Source organism: Anser brachyrhynchus, assembly GCF_964034855.1.
Source record: "Anser brachyrhynchus genome assembly, chromosome: 1".
NCBI classification, from domain to species: Eukaryota; Metazoa; Chordata; class Aves; order Anseriformes; family Anatidae; genus Anser; species Anser brachyrhynchus.
The window spans coordinates 192,607,167-192,626,089 of NC_137694.1; the positions used below are offsets into that span (position 1 = coordinate 192,607,167).

At 48.6% G+C, this 18,923-nt stretch overlaps 1 protein-coding gene across 7 annotated transcripts in view; it reads right to left on the reverse strand.

Moving 5' to 3' along the window:
* The window catches only part of FGF9 (fibroblast growth factor 9), a 28,101-nt gene extending 11,484 nt beyond the window's left edge, over positions 1-16,617 (reverse strand). Inside the window, exons 1-3 of one of the 7 annotated variants that reach the window (XM_080591341.1) lie at positions 16,461-16,617; positions 15,458-15,721; positions 9,046-9,149 (exon numbers count right to left, since the gene is read on the reverse strand). In XM_080591341.1, coding sequence (XP_080447467.1) covers positions 9,046-9,149; positions 15,458-15,721; positions 16,461-16,602 — 510 coding nt within the window. In that variant the 5' untranslated portion in view covers positions 16,603-16,617. The other 6 variants (XM_080591340.1, XM_080591339.1, XM_080591335.1 and 3 more) reach the window with 6 other exon arrangements.
* Between the last annotated feature and the right edge of the window lie 2,306 nt (positions 16,618-18,923).

Consider the following 18,923-nt stretch of genomic DNA (forward strand, 5'->3'; position numbering starts at 1 on the left):
AAGACTGTCCAGTGTCGACAGCATGGCACCCAAACCCTCTTCAACCCAGCACTGCAGCCAATTCCCCCCCCAGCAAACTGCCCAAACAGGCAACAAGCCAGTTCAGGGAGCTAAAACAGCAGAGAAGCAACCCTGCAAAAAAGGCAAGCCTTCCTCTGTGGCTGTAGGTCCCTGAATTATTCTCCTGACAAGTCTGGCTAGCGCTGGTATTGAGCAAGGAGGGACGCAGAACTGTTTAGGGGAGGCAGGGAACCAGGGCTGCCCTTCCTGGAAGTGGCTTTCTGCAGCCTGGTGGTGGATCACCTTGGCTGTCTCCTCAAGCAGCACCTCTAATCTCCCATTTCTTAAGAATACAAAATTCTATACGTCTTTAATTAGGGGAAAGCAAATCATTAAAGTAAGGTTCAAGTAAGATCATTAAATTAAGGTTCAAGATCTTTCTTTATCAAAGCTTAGCTATACATACAAATAGTGTCCAACAAATTCTATTTATTTATATATAAATACGCCAGAGATATTCTAACACTCTCCTGCCCCAGGCATGTAGTGATAATCCAAGTCCAGCATGGAACTACGGAGACCAAGGTAAGGAGATCACTGAAGGTTTTCTCTCTCACAAAACTAACCTCAGACCTGGCAAGCACCTACTATGAAGTCCTCTGAGGAAAATCAAAGACCAGAGGAAAAGTGTAACACCTTTCCCACAGGGCACTATTAGAAGGTGTCCCTCTCTGGTGACAGGTGTTAGAATCTGTAAAAGTCTGATTTAAAAAACAGACTCCATTCTTACTCTAATAAAACCACAGTAGCTGCAGTTTCACACACAGCTTTCCCAGATTCCCTGTGTTAAGTGTACAGATTCACCTATCATTTTTTTCCTACACCAGTACTCACATTTCAAAAGATCTTTCTTCCCATGGGGTCCTTCACACCTTGCTATCATTGTACTGGCTGGGTTGCAGTTTCTGCTTTCATCCCTAATGGTGGTACCTCTGAGGGTCACCATTTAACAGCACCCAGCATTTGGCAAGCCTGCCCATCCAAATTCAGGGATGCTATCTGTAAAGGTGAAGAAGAGGAGGTTGTAGACAAATTTTCCTAGGTAACTCAAGTTTCAGGGCTTTCCTCAGACCTGCAATCCCAATGAAGAAAGCATCCACAGAAACAAGCCTGTTTCCTACCGTACAGTGTTTGGAGAAAGCAGCTGAGGCTTCCCCTCCCACCTCCCTGCAAACATTCTTTGCTAGCTCAAAGTCTCACTTCCTCCTGACCTGAAACTCCCTCATTATCCAGCCTAGGCTTTTCTTATGACCCATTCAAACCAATTCATCCTTGTCCTTTATTTCAAGGACTTTTTTCTCTCTCTGGCATGAAACCTCAACTTATTTACAGAGACCAAGAGTGTATCCTCTCAGTTTTCATTCTGCAGGCTAAATAAGCCAAGATCTTTAGACTCTACCACTTAATAGCATTTTCATCCCCCGTATCACCCGCTTTTGCACCTGTTTCAGTTTCAATTCATCTTCTTTAACACAAGTGACCAAAAGCCCACTTTGCATTTAGACCAGTTGTTACCAGAAGCACTGACAGCTCTCCCTGAGCCCCAAGTGTGCGAGATCACATTTTGTGCACTTCAGGTCACAGAGTCCCTTCCATGAGGCAGATTTCTGGGCTGAAAATACAGCCCGACTTTGCAACATCTGCAAATTTCAATAACACACAACTACTTTTTTATGACAAGATGTTTAATGTCCCTAATAAAAACAGGGCATAAAACCAGCCCAAGGACCAACCCATAAAAACTCCAGTAATAGCTTCACTCCAGCCTAATACCTTTCAACACTCCCCACTGCTGTCTTCTCTTCAGTTCTTTCGTCATCTATCACACAAGTCTTCCACTAACCCCCATTTAACCCACTGTAGCAAATACTCTCTTCTGCTGGGTCATAACACAGCCCTGCAGATTAGAGCAACCTTATTTCCTACTTATAGAAGAAGAAATTCCAATGGAAAAGAATAAAAATAAAAATAAAAATAAAAATAAAAATAAAAATAAAAATAAATAAAAATAAAAATAAAAATAAAAATAAAAATAAAAATAAAAATAAAAATAAAAATAAAAATAAAAATAAAAATAAAAATAAAAATAAAAATAAAAATAAAAATAAAAATAAAAATAAAAATAAAAATAAAAATAAAAATAAAAATAAAGGTAACTTGCCTAAAACTATTTTTCCAACTTCAGTAGACCCATCTCACAGGCCCTCCTCTCTTCTTTCATTCAGTTGTGTCCTCCCATGCCCTGGGCAAAACCTAGGCCAAACCGAGAGCCCTGCAGCTTCCTAGGTCCTGCCCCAGCCAAACACAAACCAGGCAGCCAGAGGTTCACATACACTCAAGGCTGGTAGACACCTGCATTGCCCCTGAAATAAGCAACCCCTCCCCTGGCCAGCTTTGCTCCCACCTTTGTACGAGGTCTTATGGCCATACGCAAACGGGAAGGGGAGCCACTGTGGCTGAACACAACCCTCCTGCGTGGCCAGCCTGATTTCCAGTTCCCTGCTTCAGTTCACCACGCGGCAACAGAAAGGCTCACACCAGCAAAAGGGAGGGAAGGAGTGGTTCAGGGGGAGACAGCCACTTCTTTTAGCAGTGGTGTCTGCTGCCCCCACTTCGTTGGTTCATCAAGTGACAGCGAATCCTCCAGCCTTGTGTTACCAGTCCAAGACATCTATCAGAGACATTCGCTAGCCCAAGCAGTATATTGTACGGCAGCAGCCAGCCTAGCCTGCTTCTGCACTTCACCCTGAGCACACAGGTTATTATATTAGATCCTCTATAAGTTATACATCATATATTATATACATATGTATTACATACATTTATGTATGTAATACAGGGTTTGTAAAGACTCCTGTTCCCATTTCATTTATATAGCTTAAAACTTTTTGCCTAACACTTTTCCAGCTTCACTCAGCGTCATCACAGCAGTTTCTGTCCCTGTGCCTCTCTCCAAGCTCCATGCTTTTCTGCAGCTTGCCTTTCTTCTATTCCTTGCAGACCCTCTGCCCAAGGCCTGTTAGACCCCAAAACCCTCCCTGCAGCTTTAGCCTTTCTTGGATACTGTTTCTGCAGAACTTCTGACAAGTTTTGAGTTTCCTTCCCATCCAGGCCCGTAAGCGCCTTTATGAACCCATCCTCTTCAAATCTCAAAGTCTGCTCCCTCAGATCACATATAGACCTGCTTCTTACAACTCTCCTGCTTAAACACAAGTCACTGTTGCTGGTAACCAACACCACCAGCTATCTCATCAGGGGCTGCCACGTCTTTCTGAGCAGTTCTGCTCATGCCAAAAGCCAAAGCTCTCCCCACAGTTCGGCTGCCCCAGGAGCTGCCCTCTGCCTCCGACATCCGCATCATGCAGCAGAAGGCACTTTATTTTACACACAAGCAGAAGGGTGTTTAAGAGACTATTGGAGCAATTATCCCTGATGGGCTTTGTCCACTCTTAACCTGGAAGTCTGCACCTTCACTCGGGGAACCTACATTTCATTCTCCCTCCCAGGCTCACTTCAGGCTCAGGTGCCTGCATGCACACTGATGGGCAGATAATCCAGGTTATAAAAAGAATAAATAAATAAATCGGAAGCCTATGGAATCCCTTTAGATGAGAGGTGTTTAACATTAACAGGAAAGTGTGAATGACTCTGCAAAGTAATTTTATTATCTATCTTATTCTTAGATACCTGCACTGACCATGTGCGGCTGCTCCCAACATGCACCTGCAACCTGTTTATTTCTTCGTGTTGTTTCCGTGCACCTTGCCCTGTCATTTGAAGGGCTGAACAATTCCCTTCCCTTGTTTGCATGGAAACATAAAAGGTATTTTTAGAGTGCAGCAACACCTACACCAAGTCATTTTCAGTAAACTACAAAAATGTGTCCCTTTTTCCTCAAAAGCTTCTGCTCACCCATCTCTGTAGCTGCAGAGTCCTTCCAGCTCTGTAGGGACCCAAACAAAGGCACAAAGCCCTGCAGGTGCAGCTGCTGGGACAATAAAGAGGCGTATCGTCACCTCCCTGCATACTTACTAGGAAAACATGTTTCTTCAAGGGCAGCGCTCTCTCTCCCCTCCTCCACCTTCTGCCTAATAGTTTTAGGAGCAAAAGGCAGGTTCAGTGTCCTGAAAACATCAGGACAAACAAGATTTCAGTTCTGAAGGACAGCAATGTGTTACCCTGATATAAGCAACCCTAAGTCTCGCTGTGCCACACGCACCCTCTAAGTCTGAATCTCAGAGGTGAGGAGCCTTGCTCCCCAGCCCCAAATGTGGGCTCCTCAGCTCTCTCCCAGTTGCTCCATGGGCAAGTTGAAGTCTCTCTCTACCTTCCCCTCTCCTTCCAAGTACTCCCAGCCATCTTCAACAACCTCACCTCCTTCTTCCATTCTTCCTCCTCCCCACTGCACAGCTGCCCTACTTGTAGGTGCTCCAGATCTTCCCATTCCCACTTTTCCTCCGGACCATCCAGCCTGTGCTGCCTCTTGCCACGTTCCAAGGACACAAGGAGCAATGGAGACACCAGTATGTGTGGAGAAGAGGAGAGGGGCAGCTCTGTGACCATGGGGAACTGGTGGGGCAGGGATGCCAGCAGTGAGATGCAGCGCAGTTCTCCACTGCAGGAGACCCCAGGAGATCTCTCTCCTAGGGTATCTGGGTTGAGGGCGTCCCATGCTCCTGCCATGTGAGGACAGTGTGGGGTGAGAATGATGGGAACCCCATGCCATGGGTGCTCATCACTGCCTGCCATGGGGGCACCAGCTCCCAAGGGCAGAGGTATGGGACAGTGTGAGCTTGGGGACAGCCCATGAAGACATGAACATCATGGGTCTGAGCGGAAAAATCTTCCCCACAGGGCACCAAGGAGCACAGCTACAATACATTTGTTGACACTCTTGCCAGAGGTGTTGGCTAGACCTGTTTGGCACTTGGGAAGGAAAAAGGTCTTCATGTCTTGTGTTAACACACTTCGGATCCTATCTGGAGTTTGGATTTTTCCTCCTCTCCAATGAGGAACATGGAAGCTGTTGTGAAACATGATGAGTCATGGCTGCAGGCTGCAAGGGGAAGGCAAGGTAAATGGAGACCAGGAAAAGAGCTAGACAGAGAAGGGAAAGCTGCAGTCACTAATCAGTTCCAAGTCACCACTACCTAGCCACCACCGGCTTCCTCATACCACGCACATGTACCTTCAGCTTTGCCTAACTCAGTCCATGGGGTGGGGAGGACCTTGGGAACAGGCACCCCATGTGCATGGTCCTGAGAGCAGCACAACAGTCGATGAACTTTTTGAAACAGAAGATGCAAGAGAACTGCCCCCTGTAAAGGTGGCAAGTTGGGAAGAGCATTTGTTGGGTAGCTAATTCAGATTTACGGGGAAAGCAGCATTTTCAGAAAGACAAGAGCATCATGTCTGGATCAAGATATGCTGAAGCTGCCTTTACTGTTGCCTTTCATGAAAATTGGCAGCAATCACCCATCCTGGCTGCTCTGCTTCACCATATGTCCAATCTCCAGCGGCACCACAAATATGCTGGGAAAAATCCTCTTGTGCCAAATGTTTCAAATACATATATAGAAGGACATGTCTTTCAGGGAACTAATTTGATTCACACCTGATATATATATATATATATTTCTTTTTTTAAAAAGAAATCTGAATATAAATTTGATACTGTCACAGACACCAGGCACCTATTCCTGCACTGCCAAGTGCTGTGGTGCTGAATGCCTGCAGAAACACACCTGTGTATATCCACAATGCTGAAGTAGAGCAGGACCAGGAATTTCTTACGTTGCTATTCAGTTGTGAGAGGGAAACAGTTTTCCCACCTTAGAGAACACGTTCACAGCCTCACAACTGTACTTGCTCCATGGCAAAGCTGATGCTATTTGTGCCCTTTTGTGAAGAAACCAAGAGAAAGGCACCCACCGCCCAGCACAGGCAGTGCATGGGGAACTTGCTGGTGCTACAGAGCAGTCCAACTTGGGTGACCCCCCTGCGTAATTCGGGTGAAAACTTTGAACCTCAGTCTGTCACATATCAGACGCTCATTTCAGCAGAACTGATCTTCTCTACCACTGGAAAGCAAGTCCTGTCCTGTATGTTACTTTCTTCTGGCTCAAACTGTAGCATTTATTCCCACCAGAGAACTTCATTTTCAGTTAACTGCCCTTTTTTTTTCACCAAAACCAAAAGCAAAATGCTGTCACTTAAAAATGTCCAGCCATTTCTACACGAAAAACTGCTCAGAGGCCTGCTTATCTCAGTGTTTCTACCAGAGCTGACAGTTGCTGAAATATAGGCACTAGGATTGCTAGTGTTGACAAGGCTTTAAAGCATCATCACACTGAGTAGCCATTAGAGGTTATATTTCATTGGAAGTAATGTAATTCAATTACCATCACTCTTCAGCATGTGCCATCTCTGGAGGCTGACAATGAGCCATATCATCCATCAGATTTTAACCTGAACTTTGCATTCTGGCCCTATAGATTGCCAGTTCTCCTTTATAAATGGCTTCATATTTTTAGCCTCATTTATTAGGGAAAAGAGGTTATCCAATTACACTGTCCATCCGTCTGCCTGCCTGTCAGTCCCACCTCAGCTTTTCAACCAGTTTCAATTAAGAGGCAAAGATCTTCAAGAAAATTAAGTCCCTATCAGTTTTGCAACTAATCAGGGATCGGGTAAAGAAGAGAAATCATTTGCACGTCCCACCTGGGAGTGGTGAGCTATGCAATCTCTTCAAACCGACCATCCAGTGGTCATGGACAGCTGACACCATCTCTTTCTAAGTGCAAGACACACAAAAGACTTGAGAATTTGTGTTACTGCAGGGAGAAAAGATAAGGAGACTTATGTTTGGGACTGTGAGACACAAACACTTTGCAAAGCAGGCTCCACGAACACTGCTGTTCACGGAACAACTATTTCATTAACACAATGAGCTTAGTAATTTACAAAGAATTTCTTGTGCATATTCCTTAAGGGGGAAAAAAAAAAAAAGTTTTGAGTAATTCACTCCAGCAGTCAAACATACTGCAAACACGAAATATAAATTACACTGAAAAGCAATGTAATGTTTGCTTTCCAAAGTCTATGCATTTAAACCCTATCAATAACCTGAGTCATTTCCAAATTTCCTTCTTTTTCTGGACATCTGAAGTGCAGAGTAACTTAACTGATTCACTGACTAAGTTTATCTGTTTAAATAATTACTCTTATTGGTGATTTTCAACATTACTGGTTCCTACTACTCTTGCTCTTCTGCCTTTTTGCTGCCTGCCTGAACTATGCAAGTACTCATGACGTGGCTACCTCTTTATGCCATCGATAAGCTGCACAGGACCCATGATTTATGCCAACTTATCCACTCTTCCCAAGCAATTTGTTTACATCTGCCTTTGCATCCATTCCTTTTCTTTCTTTCCCTTCACGCTTGCAACCTTTTCCTCTCCCATATTGCCATTTATTCCAAATTCTTTTCCTTTCACTTTTTCCACTCACTGGTTCCCACCATGTCTGCATCTCCCCTTTCCCTCCTCATCCACACGTTCTCCATCCCAGCCTAGCCCTTCATTCTACCACCTCTTCTACCTCCCACATACACTTTCATGATATGGACTGGCTTCCCCTTCTAACTTACTCTTTGCTCGGAAGATAGTCACCTTCCATCTCTCACACAAGGTTTTACCAGAAAGGGATCAGTCAACCTGGATACTTTTGTGAAAACACTTCTGCTGGACCTTCCTGGTCTTCCTCACACTCCTCTATGCATTGTACATCGGGAAGCTGGCCTCTCACTCCTGTTTCCATCCATCTGCCTATCACCATCTGCTCACCTCATGTTCCTCCTGCTCTCACCATTGTCCCAATCAGTTCCTCCTTTTCCCAGTTACCATTACTCCCCTGTGCAACAGGGGTCTTCAGCTACACCCAAGGCCACACAATTAGTCCAACTCCTTTCTGAGTGTCTCTCCATGCAATGTTTATGCTATCAGGCCCTGCCCAATGGCCATTTGACCATCCTCTCCTTGATGCCCCCAAAGAACCCCTGTGCATACACAGCCTCCTTGCATTTCACACATTTGCCTTCCCTCCAGACCTACCACCCTCTTCCCCTGATATGACTGCTCCTCTGCTCCTTGTCAGTTGTGGAGGTTGATGCTTGACTGCTAGAAATGGTTGCCTTCTACTCTTTGAGGAGTTACTTACTCAACTTCAGTTGCCTTCTGCCTGTGATCTACCCCACATGTGAGCCCCTGTGTACACCAGACGTCCGAATTGCTCCAAGGAACAGACATTTCACACACACGCACATGTGTACACACACACACAAACTCCTCTGCAGCAAAACAGCCCATGCTGCCAAGGACGATCACCCATTAGCTCCACGTAGGCTGGGTGGCCATTCTAACTCCAAGAAAAACCAAGTTTTACTCCTTCCCAAGCCAGTTACTCATTCCTGCTGCTACCCTGCAGGGAGCACCAGCTGAACTTTCAGGACAAGACCACCAAGCCTCTTGCCCTCATTCCTTTACTCTTTATAACTTTTACCCACTCTTATTTCTCATTTTCTCATCCACACATGCCACCCTTTGCCTCACCCTCGACTTGCTTTTGTCAACTCCTAGCATGATCTCTGCCTACACACAAAAAGCAACAACTTTGTCTCGTTTAAGCCTCGACTGAAACAACAGTTTTGCAAATTCTTCTATAGTACATCCTTCAGTCTGCAGTGGCCAGCAGTCTCCACTGTTCATACCTACGTTGTCATCAGCCCACATTATCACGCCTTCCAGATTTTGTCACCTTTTCCTCTCCCTTACTTGCACACCACCTGCAGAGTCTGGTTTCTCATTAGACTGCAAGATATCTCAAGCAGAAGCTGTGCGTGTACACAACAGAGCCTTGCAGGAGCCACCAAGTATTTTTACCACAAAACATAAGGATTTAAACTGCCCAGCACAACCGAGGACTTACCGAGCCGTAGAGTTCCCCTTTCTCGTTCATTCCAAGGTAGAGTCCACTGTCTACTCCTCGAATGCTGACCAGGCCCACTGCTATACTGATAAACTCCAGTATACCTAGAAAATACAGGAAAAAGCAAAAGGTGTAGATGTTGTTTCCACTGGAAGATCTTTCCCAGATGTGACTGATCCCTGAGTGGCAAGCAGCTGGTGTCAGAGGTGTGCTTTCCATTTTCAGAGTTGTTTGGAGGAAGATGAGGAACAAATGAACACACCTTAAAATACGATCCTTGAACGGTTAGGTTCTTTAAGTCTCTGCTAGAGTGATGCACTGCAGACAGCATTAAGGTATCAAATTAAACATTATTCTCAATCTTTCTCACCGTTTCTAAACAAACCTGAAGCTCAGCCATATTGCACTTGTCAGTCTTCCAATTTGCACAACACCCATGCATTCAAACAGAAAAAAAAAAAAAAGTCAAGTTTTCAGATAGTCAAAATTACCATTATTAAAGAACCTATGAAATCTGTCTTGCAAAGTAAAATTAAAAAAAAAAAATAAAAAAAAACACACTTGAACCAGTATTGTGAGATGAAAATAAAGTAATAAAGTTACACATGGCACCAAAATATCTACTTCCAGGCATCAACGAATCAAGAATACGTGAAAAGATTTACTCACATTGTCATCTTCCAGAAGCTTGAGAAATGGAAATCTGAAATACAGTTCAGAGGCTCACACTGATTTGTCTAGATATTAAGCATCTACTATGATATTTTTTTACTTATCTCAAAATTGAAAATTAAAATATTCTAGAGCTAAGTGATAGCATATAATTGATTGCATCTTCCTGTACACACAATAGCAAGCTTGCCGCAGATTGGAATATTTTGCAGAGAAGCACTCCTGCAAAGCTCCCAGGTTCAGCATCCCTGTGTACAGTGGAGCGAGCACCAACTCAAACACCAGCTCCTCTGCTTCTGAGGTCTGGGGTTTTGTTGGCAGCCTTCCCTGAAAGCTGCTTGCCTCCTCGGTGAGGATGCTACCAGCCAAACCTCACAAAAAGCTAGATTTCTTGTGGAACACGTGGAAATTGCTTCCTATTCTGGAGTTTTCATGTAGAGATCTCACAGGAGTTATCCAGCAATGTTCAGAAGCACACTGCTGCACAATGCTATTCTCTGAGCCACAAAATAAGGCACAGAGTAGCACTTTCCATATATTCTGTGAATTTTCATGTCTAACCGCACCATGTAACTATTTTAAAAGCTTATTGGGAATTGTATTTGCATGAAACAATAAAATAACAGTATAGTATGTGTTGAGCCTCACGTGGCCAATAAAAAAGCACTTTCATGGATTTTTTGAACAATTAATTTGGCATCTCCCACAAAATAGTTGGGCACTAATCAATAACAGGCTTGGATCACATAAATCTAACAAAGCACAAGTTGAAGCCAATAGGGAAAATTTATAGCTAAGCTAATGTAAAGATGAAATGTATTCCCTGTAAGGGACTATTGATCATTACCTTATATATTATTCAGTACTACAAACACCATAGTCTTATTGTTTTGATAACCCTGTTTTAAGGCCTGGGCATCTTAAATTATTCTTTACATATGCACTAATCCTAAAATACGGGGAGGAAATATCTAGTAATTATGGATTTTTTTGAAGTAATAAAAAGTGGCAGTGTGCTGTTTATCTGGTATGTGTAGTATCTCAGATACAATCGATCCATTGAAACAATTTAATCATTCCCATTATATCCGGACATGCAATACATCCAGATTTCTTACTAAGGCTTTTTCTGTAAAGCTTTTACCAAACTATCATATTACTTGATACATATTACCAAGCAATTTTAACTGAAGTTAAGTCTTACGTGAAGTGTATATTATACCACACTGCAGCTAAGTCAGTGAGTCTGGCATCTTTCACATCAATATCAATGTAGACTTTAATTGCTGTCCTTGTTTCAAATATTTGTGTGCATGCTGCTTAGTGAGTCAAAAGAACAAGAACAGCACTGTCACATCCCATTGTAAGTGCACAAGACAAATTTAAGGTCCTTGGCAAAAAGCATCCACACATTTGAGATCAGAATAGGGACTTATTCATTTAAAATATTCAGCAGCCTATTCACAGCAAGTTTTACATGCCATGCTGTTAAGGCTTCAAGAGAATATCTGGGGACAACCATGCAGTCATACAAAAGTTTTGACAGTTTAAGGATTGCATGATTTGGCCCAACACTCCTGTGAATCTTTTCGCTTTATCGTTTCTGTAATGCACCAACAGTCCATAGGATCTGAACCAGATATTAAAATAGATATTCCTTTCAAAATGAGGCTGGACCAAATGAAAATCAGGACAGACCCAACCTTTAAAAGCTAGGTCCCTATTTATAGCTAAAAATGTGGGAGAGAAGAGAAAGAGAGAGGAAATACATCTCTGTACATGGACCCTGAGTATTGTCTTGTCAGGCACTGGACATTTTCTTTAATGAAACCACTTCAAGGCAAAGACCCGCTCCTCCACAAAGAGGTTAGGAAGAAAGTTTGGGGGAAAATTATTCCTTGCATATCGCCATCAGCCTCTTCTGCTGCATGCCCCAACTCAGGACCCGGACGGACACCAGCGGGACACCACCCTCTGACCGTGTAGGGCCGGTCCTGCCATGGGTCACTTACAACACATGAAATTGTCACTTTTGTCCCGTTGAGCTCTGGCGTTGCACAGAGCTACAGGATGCATTTGCCTGGGCTCTAAGCAATGAGCATCTTCCCAACGACGGACCTTTGTGGTTTGTTCCGCCCTTTGCACATTTTTGTCTCTTGCTATATATAGGCCCCTTTTGTGCTGCCGGATTGAAGCGGCGTAGCTTCCACTTAGCATCCCAAGCCCCATCTACGACAAGGAGTGTGGCAAGCAAGGACCTCTGCCAGCCTCTGCAGGGTTCCCAGAGGCAGCAGCGAGGTGCCCAGCGTGGGGAAGGGAGGCCGCAGAGGCAAGGCCACGCTGCCCTCTGTTCAGTGAAGTGCAAATGGGGCCAGGGTGATAATAAGCGGAGCTGGGAGCAGAGTGGGGGCTTCCCTGCCCCCCCCCCCGACCCTAATTTGGGTGCTCAGCTGGAGCAGAGCCCCCCAGCCGCGACGCTTCCCCCCTGTCACAGCTGTCACCGCTGCCACACAGGATGCCCATGGGGAGGCCGGGCCGTAGACGGCCACAGTTCCCCCAGGGGCAGCAGGGCCCTGCTTGACGCTTAGGCTGTCACAGTGAGCCCCCAACCCCAGTGCACCCCCTTTTAGGGGGCACCACAGCCTCTCCTTACTGCTGCCACCACACCCCCTCCACTGGGACCAGGCCAGAGACTGGGTGAGGGGTGCTTCTCCCCCACCCTAAAAAAACTGCCCCCCTACAACCTGCCCCCCATTTCTCCCAAGGGCCCAAGAGCTTTGTAGGGGTTTGGGGGACAGAAGCAGCCTGTCCTCCCGCATCCAGCAGTGGACTGGGGGGCAAAAGGGGGGGCTGCAGGGTCGTCCCCCCCCGGTACTGAAGCCCCCCCCAGAGCCATGCAGGGCAATGGGGGAAGCAGGAGGGCAGGCGGCTGCTCAGCCCCTGCAGCTGATGAACGCAGCGGGTCCTTGCAGCAGCAGGTCCCGGGGAGCGGAGGTCACCTGCTGACGAGCCCTTTTTTTTTTTTTTTTCCCTGCATGCTCCTATTTTTTTTTTAATGCTGTGCATGCAGTACTTGTGCTGACGCACAGAGGCACGCCTCTCCGCTGTTACAGAGTTCCTGAATTTACAATGACTCCACTGTGTGGCAAATGCCCTAGACGAAAGGAGACTGCATCAAAATAAATAAATAAATAAATAAATAAAAACGTCTTTTGTCACCTAGCAGAGATAAGGCTTTGATCACCTACGACCGCGTTCCCGGGGGGGTGACACCGAGCTGTGCTCCCCCGGGGAGCTTTTCCCTCCGAGATGGACATCTTGCTGCTGCTGCAGGAATTGCGAAATGCCAGGGCTCCCAGAGCCGGGCGAGTATAGACACACAATATGGCTCGGTTTATTGTATGCAATCGGCACGCATCCAACATAGCATCACAAAAGAATTACTCTTATCTGATGTCTCTCCAGAGGTGTGTGCGTGTGTGTGCGGGGAGGGGGATTCCCACCGGGCAGAGCCCCGAGCAGAGTTTCCTTGCAGCCCCCCCCGGGCTTCTCTTTGTCCTCCTTATTTTCCCGGAGGAAAACTTCCCTCTGCCTCGTTCCCCCCCCCCCCCCGGCAGGTTTCCCCTCGCAAGCTCGGAGGCGACCAAGTTGGCTCCCTCTCCCCCGGGCAGCTCCCGCGTTGGGATGCAGGAGCTTCCCAGGGGAATCGCAAGGCTTTGCCATCACCGAAACCCAAATAGCAGCTGCTAGCCGGTGACCTCCCGACAAACACAACGCTACAAAAAGCCCTCCCCGCTCCCCAAGAAGCCCCGGAGCCCCGTCGCATCCCACGGCTTTGGCGAGCATCCCCCTCCTGGGCGAGGAGTTAGCGCCGGGGTGCTCCCTTGGGGGGGGGGGGGGCAAAGGGATTGGGGCAAAAAAAATCTATTTAAAGCCCAAGCGCTGCAGGGCTGGGGGAGCTGCCCCTCGGCATCCTCAGCTCCCTACAACTGCGGCTGGCGAGCCATTTTTAACCACGGACGCCTCGAATAACGCGGTCACCGCGGAGGGGGGCAGCAGCTGGCGGCCTCCTCCCGAGGCGGGGGGGGACAGGGGACGGCGGCGGGGCCCCGGGGGTGCCGGCCCCAAGCAGCCCCCGCTGCCGGTGCTCGCCGCCCTACACCTGCTGCCGGCAGCCCCCCCACACCCCCGGACCCCCCCGCAGCAGCCCCCGGAGCCCCCCTCCCCGAGCCTGCTCCGCGCCCGCAGCGAGCAGGGGGAAACCTGTGCCTGCGGCTATTCGCAGCGTCTCAAAAAAATAATTAAAAAAAATAATAATAATAAAATAAATCAAATCAGAAAGCCTTGATGCCGAATTGCTCCGGTCCCCGCGCTACGCCACCGCCTTTCCCTTCCGCCCGGCACTTTCCGCACTTTCTGTGCCCTCCGCTCCCCCCAGCACGCCCGGGGGAGGGAGGCAGAGCCTGGAGCCGGCCTGAGGGTGGCAGGGAGCTGGGGATGGAGGACGAACCTGCCACCATGCGAGCCCCAGCCCTCTCCTCTCCTCTCCTCTCCCCTTCCCTGCCTTTCCCTTCCCCCCCCCCCCCCCCCGCCTCTTCCCTTCTGCGCCCTTTCGCGATCATCCCCTGCAACACCGGCATTATCTAAACAGCTTCACCGAGCAATAAAATACGGTTTAGATATGGTTCAACATCTGGCATTAAAACGCGAAGGGGAAAAAAAAAATGAAAATAAAAATAAAAAGCACCACGGGACTTTGTTTTTACGACCGAGTGTAAGCGCTGTCAGGTTGCTTCGCTCCCAAGTTAACTCCTTCCAACAGCTGGGAGCGCGGCTTAGCTAACCTGGTGCAGTCGCCTCACCCCTCCTCAAAACCCCAAAAGAATCGGCTCCTCCGGGCTGCTTTAGGTAACTTGCAAGCTTGCCGGGGCTGGGGGGAGTCCCCCCGGACTCGCGTGTGCGTGGCCGCGGGTGCGTGCCCGTGCGGTCCCAAGCACCCAGGCTGCGGGAATGAAATGGCACGGAGCCGTGAGCCCTCCAGCCCCGGCTGCTGAGTCACAAAGAGAAAAGCCATCCTGCCCGGTCCCCGGCGGCTCGCAGCGGGCAGGGAGCGTTTTGCGGCGGGGCTGCGAGCCCCGAGGCCGGCCGGGGGCTGCCCGCCGCCGGGGGCTGCTCGCAGGGAGCCCGGCGGGGGCCGGATCTGCCACCGGGGCAGGTGGTGATGGGGAGAGAAACCGAAAGGAAAGCCCTCGTTCATTTGCGTACAGGGCGACAGCCACTCCCTTCAGGAAACTCGGGGCGTTTGAAATCGTCGTGGTTAATGATTAAAAACCCCTTTAAACTCGCCAAATCCAAGCGTTCCGTAGAAAATTTCTGCTGGTTCCTAAGCAAAAAAAAAAAAAAAAAAAAAAAAAATCCCCCACACACCACCGCCGCCGCCACCGCCACAGCCACCGCCCCCCTCCCGGCCCCGAAGGGGACCCCGGAGCCCCCCGACCACCGCTACCGAGCACCCGGCGACTTTGGCGAGGGCTCCTGCTCCGCTGCGGCGGTGCCGCCTGGCTACGGCCCCGGCCCCGGCCCCGGCCCCATCCATTTTTCCCCCTCGGCTGCTCAGACCCCGTCGCAAACCCCCTCTCCTCCCGCTTGACACCCCCTTCCCCCCCCGCCGTCCCCCCGCCCGGAGCTGGAGCACATTATTTCATCACATGACCCCTAAAGGGTTAAGGATAATACCTACCAAATCTGCTGTGGTCTTGCCTGGTTCCCTGGATAGTACCATTGGGGAAGATTTCTAAATGAAATCCAGTCCTGCAGTATAGCTGCCTCCGCCTGAGGATCCCCTTTAAATGGTCCAAGTCCGTGACCGCAGGCCCCCTGGGTAGCCCACCTGCCTCAGACTGACCCAGGTGGTCACTTAACAAAACCGGACTATCCACCGGCAAAACGGGCACATTCCCAAAGGGTACTGCATCCTGCACACCGAAATAGTTCCCAACTTCACCTAAGGGAGCCATCAGAAGATTCTGCTTTTAGAGAATAAGAATAAACAATAATGATGGTGCCAAACCCAGGAGATATAAGATTAGGTATATTCCACTCCTCTCCCCTCCCTAGCGCAGTTACAGAGAAAATGTTCTTTCTTCAATCCATTAAATGCATAAATAAAAGTAATATTCTGTTTTGACTGGTACAGGTTCAAGGTCAAACCAGTTAGTCTAAGAAACCACCACTTTATACTCACACACTGACATATTTATAAACATATAGATGTGTATATCTATATAAATGCATATATCCCCAGCTCTTAGCAAGCAATAAGGTCTTCAGCCCATCCAACTGTAATAAAGAAAAAAATCCGTAGTTTCTCCATTTGGTTTAAGATAAGAATGACCATAGCAACTTAAATACCTAGGCGTTATAGGGATTTTTTTTTTTTAAGATGCACAGGCTACGTCAGGATTTATGGATTCTGACTCCAGAAAGGCATGCGCTGTTTTTACTCTATAACAGACTGCATACATCAGCATGAATCCTGCAAAGGGGGAGGGGGGAAATCTCACGTTGTTGGCTGAGATAAATCCAAAAAAAAAAAATGGAAAGGAAAAAAAGGCAAAAGGCACAAAAAAATTAAAAAATAAAACTTTTGACGTCCAAATCTATTATCCAGAATTCTCAGGAGGCTCAGCAGATGTCCACTGGTTTAGGGTTATTGCCGATCCACAAGCAAAGCAGCAACATACAAGTGCTTGTGCCTTTCTTGGCTGGCTCGAAACAGGTGTTGCTTCTGCAGGGCTCCCTGTGAAATGTTGTACTCCAGCACTGAGCTGCAGCTCTTGACTGTGGATCTCCATCCAGCACGCAGAGTGGCGCAGGAAGAGGCATTGGGCTGGGTTTAAGGTAGTCCTGATTGCTGCTGGAAGGATTCTCCGAGGTCCTAGCGCTCAGCCCTACCTGCTGCAATACAGACGCGCTCCCGGCGCCGGGCACTCTTACTGCTCTGCGGCAGCGCAGGGGCTCGGGAAGAAATAATAAAAGCTGGGGGAGAAAGGGGGGGGGGGGGAGATGCTACGTGCCCCGGGGTCACCCCGCTGCCGGATCAGCTCCGGGGGGTGCCCTCGGCAGCGCCCGCCCCAGGCCCCCCCCCCTCCATCCCCCGGGGGCTGCAGCCCCCCGTTGAGCCCCTGCGCCAAGAGGGGTGCAAAGTCAAACCGGCGTGGTCACCGAGAAGTTTGGGAGGGGTTTTTGTCTTATTTTTTTTTAGGGGGGAGGCATGGTCATGGGCCACGCCGCGCGGTTTTCCTCTCCCCTCCTGCTCCCCTTGTCCCCGGAATCCTAAAGCCCCTGTCCCCGGAACCCTGAAACCCCTCTCCCCCAGATCCTAAAGCCCCTGTCCCCGGGATCCTAAAGCCCCTTTCCCCCAGATCCTAAAGCCCCTTTCCCCTGGGATCCTGAAGCCCCTCTCCCCCTGGTCCTGCAGCCCCGCTGTGCCCCCGCACCGGGGCTCGGGGGGCGTTTTGGGGGGATGCCCCTTGTGGCCGCAGGGAACCCCAAGCGCTACGGGCACAAGTCCGTCCGAGCAGGGTGAAGGGGAAGGAGAAGAGGATCGGGGGGAGGCAGGGAGGAAAAATCATCCCCACGGCGCCGAGACGTAAGTAAAGTGTTCTCCTCCCGCAAGCAGAAGTTATTTAAAACCGCCAGGAGAGAGCCGGTGGGGGGCATTAGAGGAGGGGGGGGGGGAGAGGATTTATGTTTCTTCTCGTGATGCCGATGATTGATGTTATTGTTGTTTTGCCGCTCTCCAATATAGCTGCATTCATTAGCAAAGCGACAGAAGGGTCTCCTGCCTTTCCAGAAGGATTGCTCGAGCAGAGCTCAAGGACTGGGCACAATGCGGGGGCTGCACGGAGGGAGAGGACGGCTCCCGCAGCCCCCCGGAATTAAATGCAAAACCTGAAGGCAGGCGTGGTTTTTTTTTTCTCTGCCGGCGGGGGGAGAGGGGGAGAGAAGGAGAGAAAGAGAAGAAATATATTATCATGGGAGCTGGGGGGAGAGATTGCACGGTGGGAATGATGCTGCACGTCTCAGAGGTGGCGGGGCCCAGGAAGGTCACCCGGTGGAGGCTGGAAATGGAGCTCAGGAAAAGGAGGGTTTTGCAAGGAGGTTAATTAAAAATACTTGACTCTCTGCATGTCTTCCTGAGGGATGGGCATGCCGCAGGGGGAGCGGCTCTCCTGGCCTTCCCCACCACAAAAGCCAGCAGCCCAGCTCCCAGCCTTTCAGCAGCCCCCCGCTTGCCACAGTGACTTAACACTTGAGAGGAGGGATAGAGACTTCCAGTTCCCACGTCCGTGGGGGAACTGCAGCAGGGACAGGCTGTGTCCTCAATCCTCAGGGGTGTTCAGGGAATGGGCAAACCCCACGCCAGTGGCACAAGAGCCACCTCGCCTTCATTCGCCTCCATCGGTCATTATTACTATTTGAAAGATGGGTTTCGGCAGCATCAGAGCAGGGTCCCATCCTGCTAGACCCACAAAAACCCACAGAAGAAACAGTTGCTGCACGTCAGTCCGTGCATTTCGAAGTGCCAGGCCAGGCCAGCACCCCCACCCCCAAATCCAGGAGGGACTGCTTCAGCGCTCCCCGGTCATGTTCCATATATATCAGGTTTAAGGACACTGCTCTCACACACACAATGGATGTATCAGTGTGAACAACTGCAGAATGACTTGGGAAAAACTGCAGAACTCGCCATGTCAAAAATCATTATTCTTTATCAACTTGATCACGGCAGTACCCAGAGGCCCCCGCTCAGGGATCACAGTCCCATTGTGCTGGATACTGTAGACACATGTAATCAGAGAGATGGTCTATGCCCAAAGAGCTTATGATCTTAACCCATGATGAAAGACAACAGGTGTATACCACAGACACATGGGGGAAGGATAAGGGAAAAGCAGCGTTGAGAATAAAAAGCAACAGGCCTGGCCAATGACAAGTGTTTTGTGGCAGAAGGAAGTTTTAAGGAGATTTGAAGGAGAACAATAAAGGAGCTTTATGGTTATTAATGGGAAGCTTTTTCCATGCATAATGTGTAACTTGGAAGGGAACATAAAATTGCTTGTTAGGAAATTGGGCTGCTGAGAAGTGAAGGCTTGTGCCACTGGCAAAGCAAAAGGAGCTTACCGCAGAGAGACCAAGGGGCC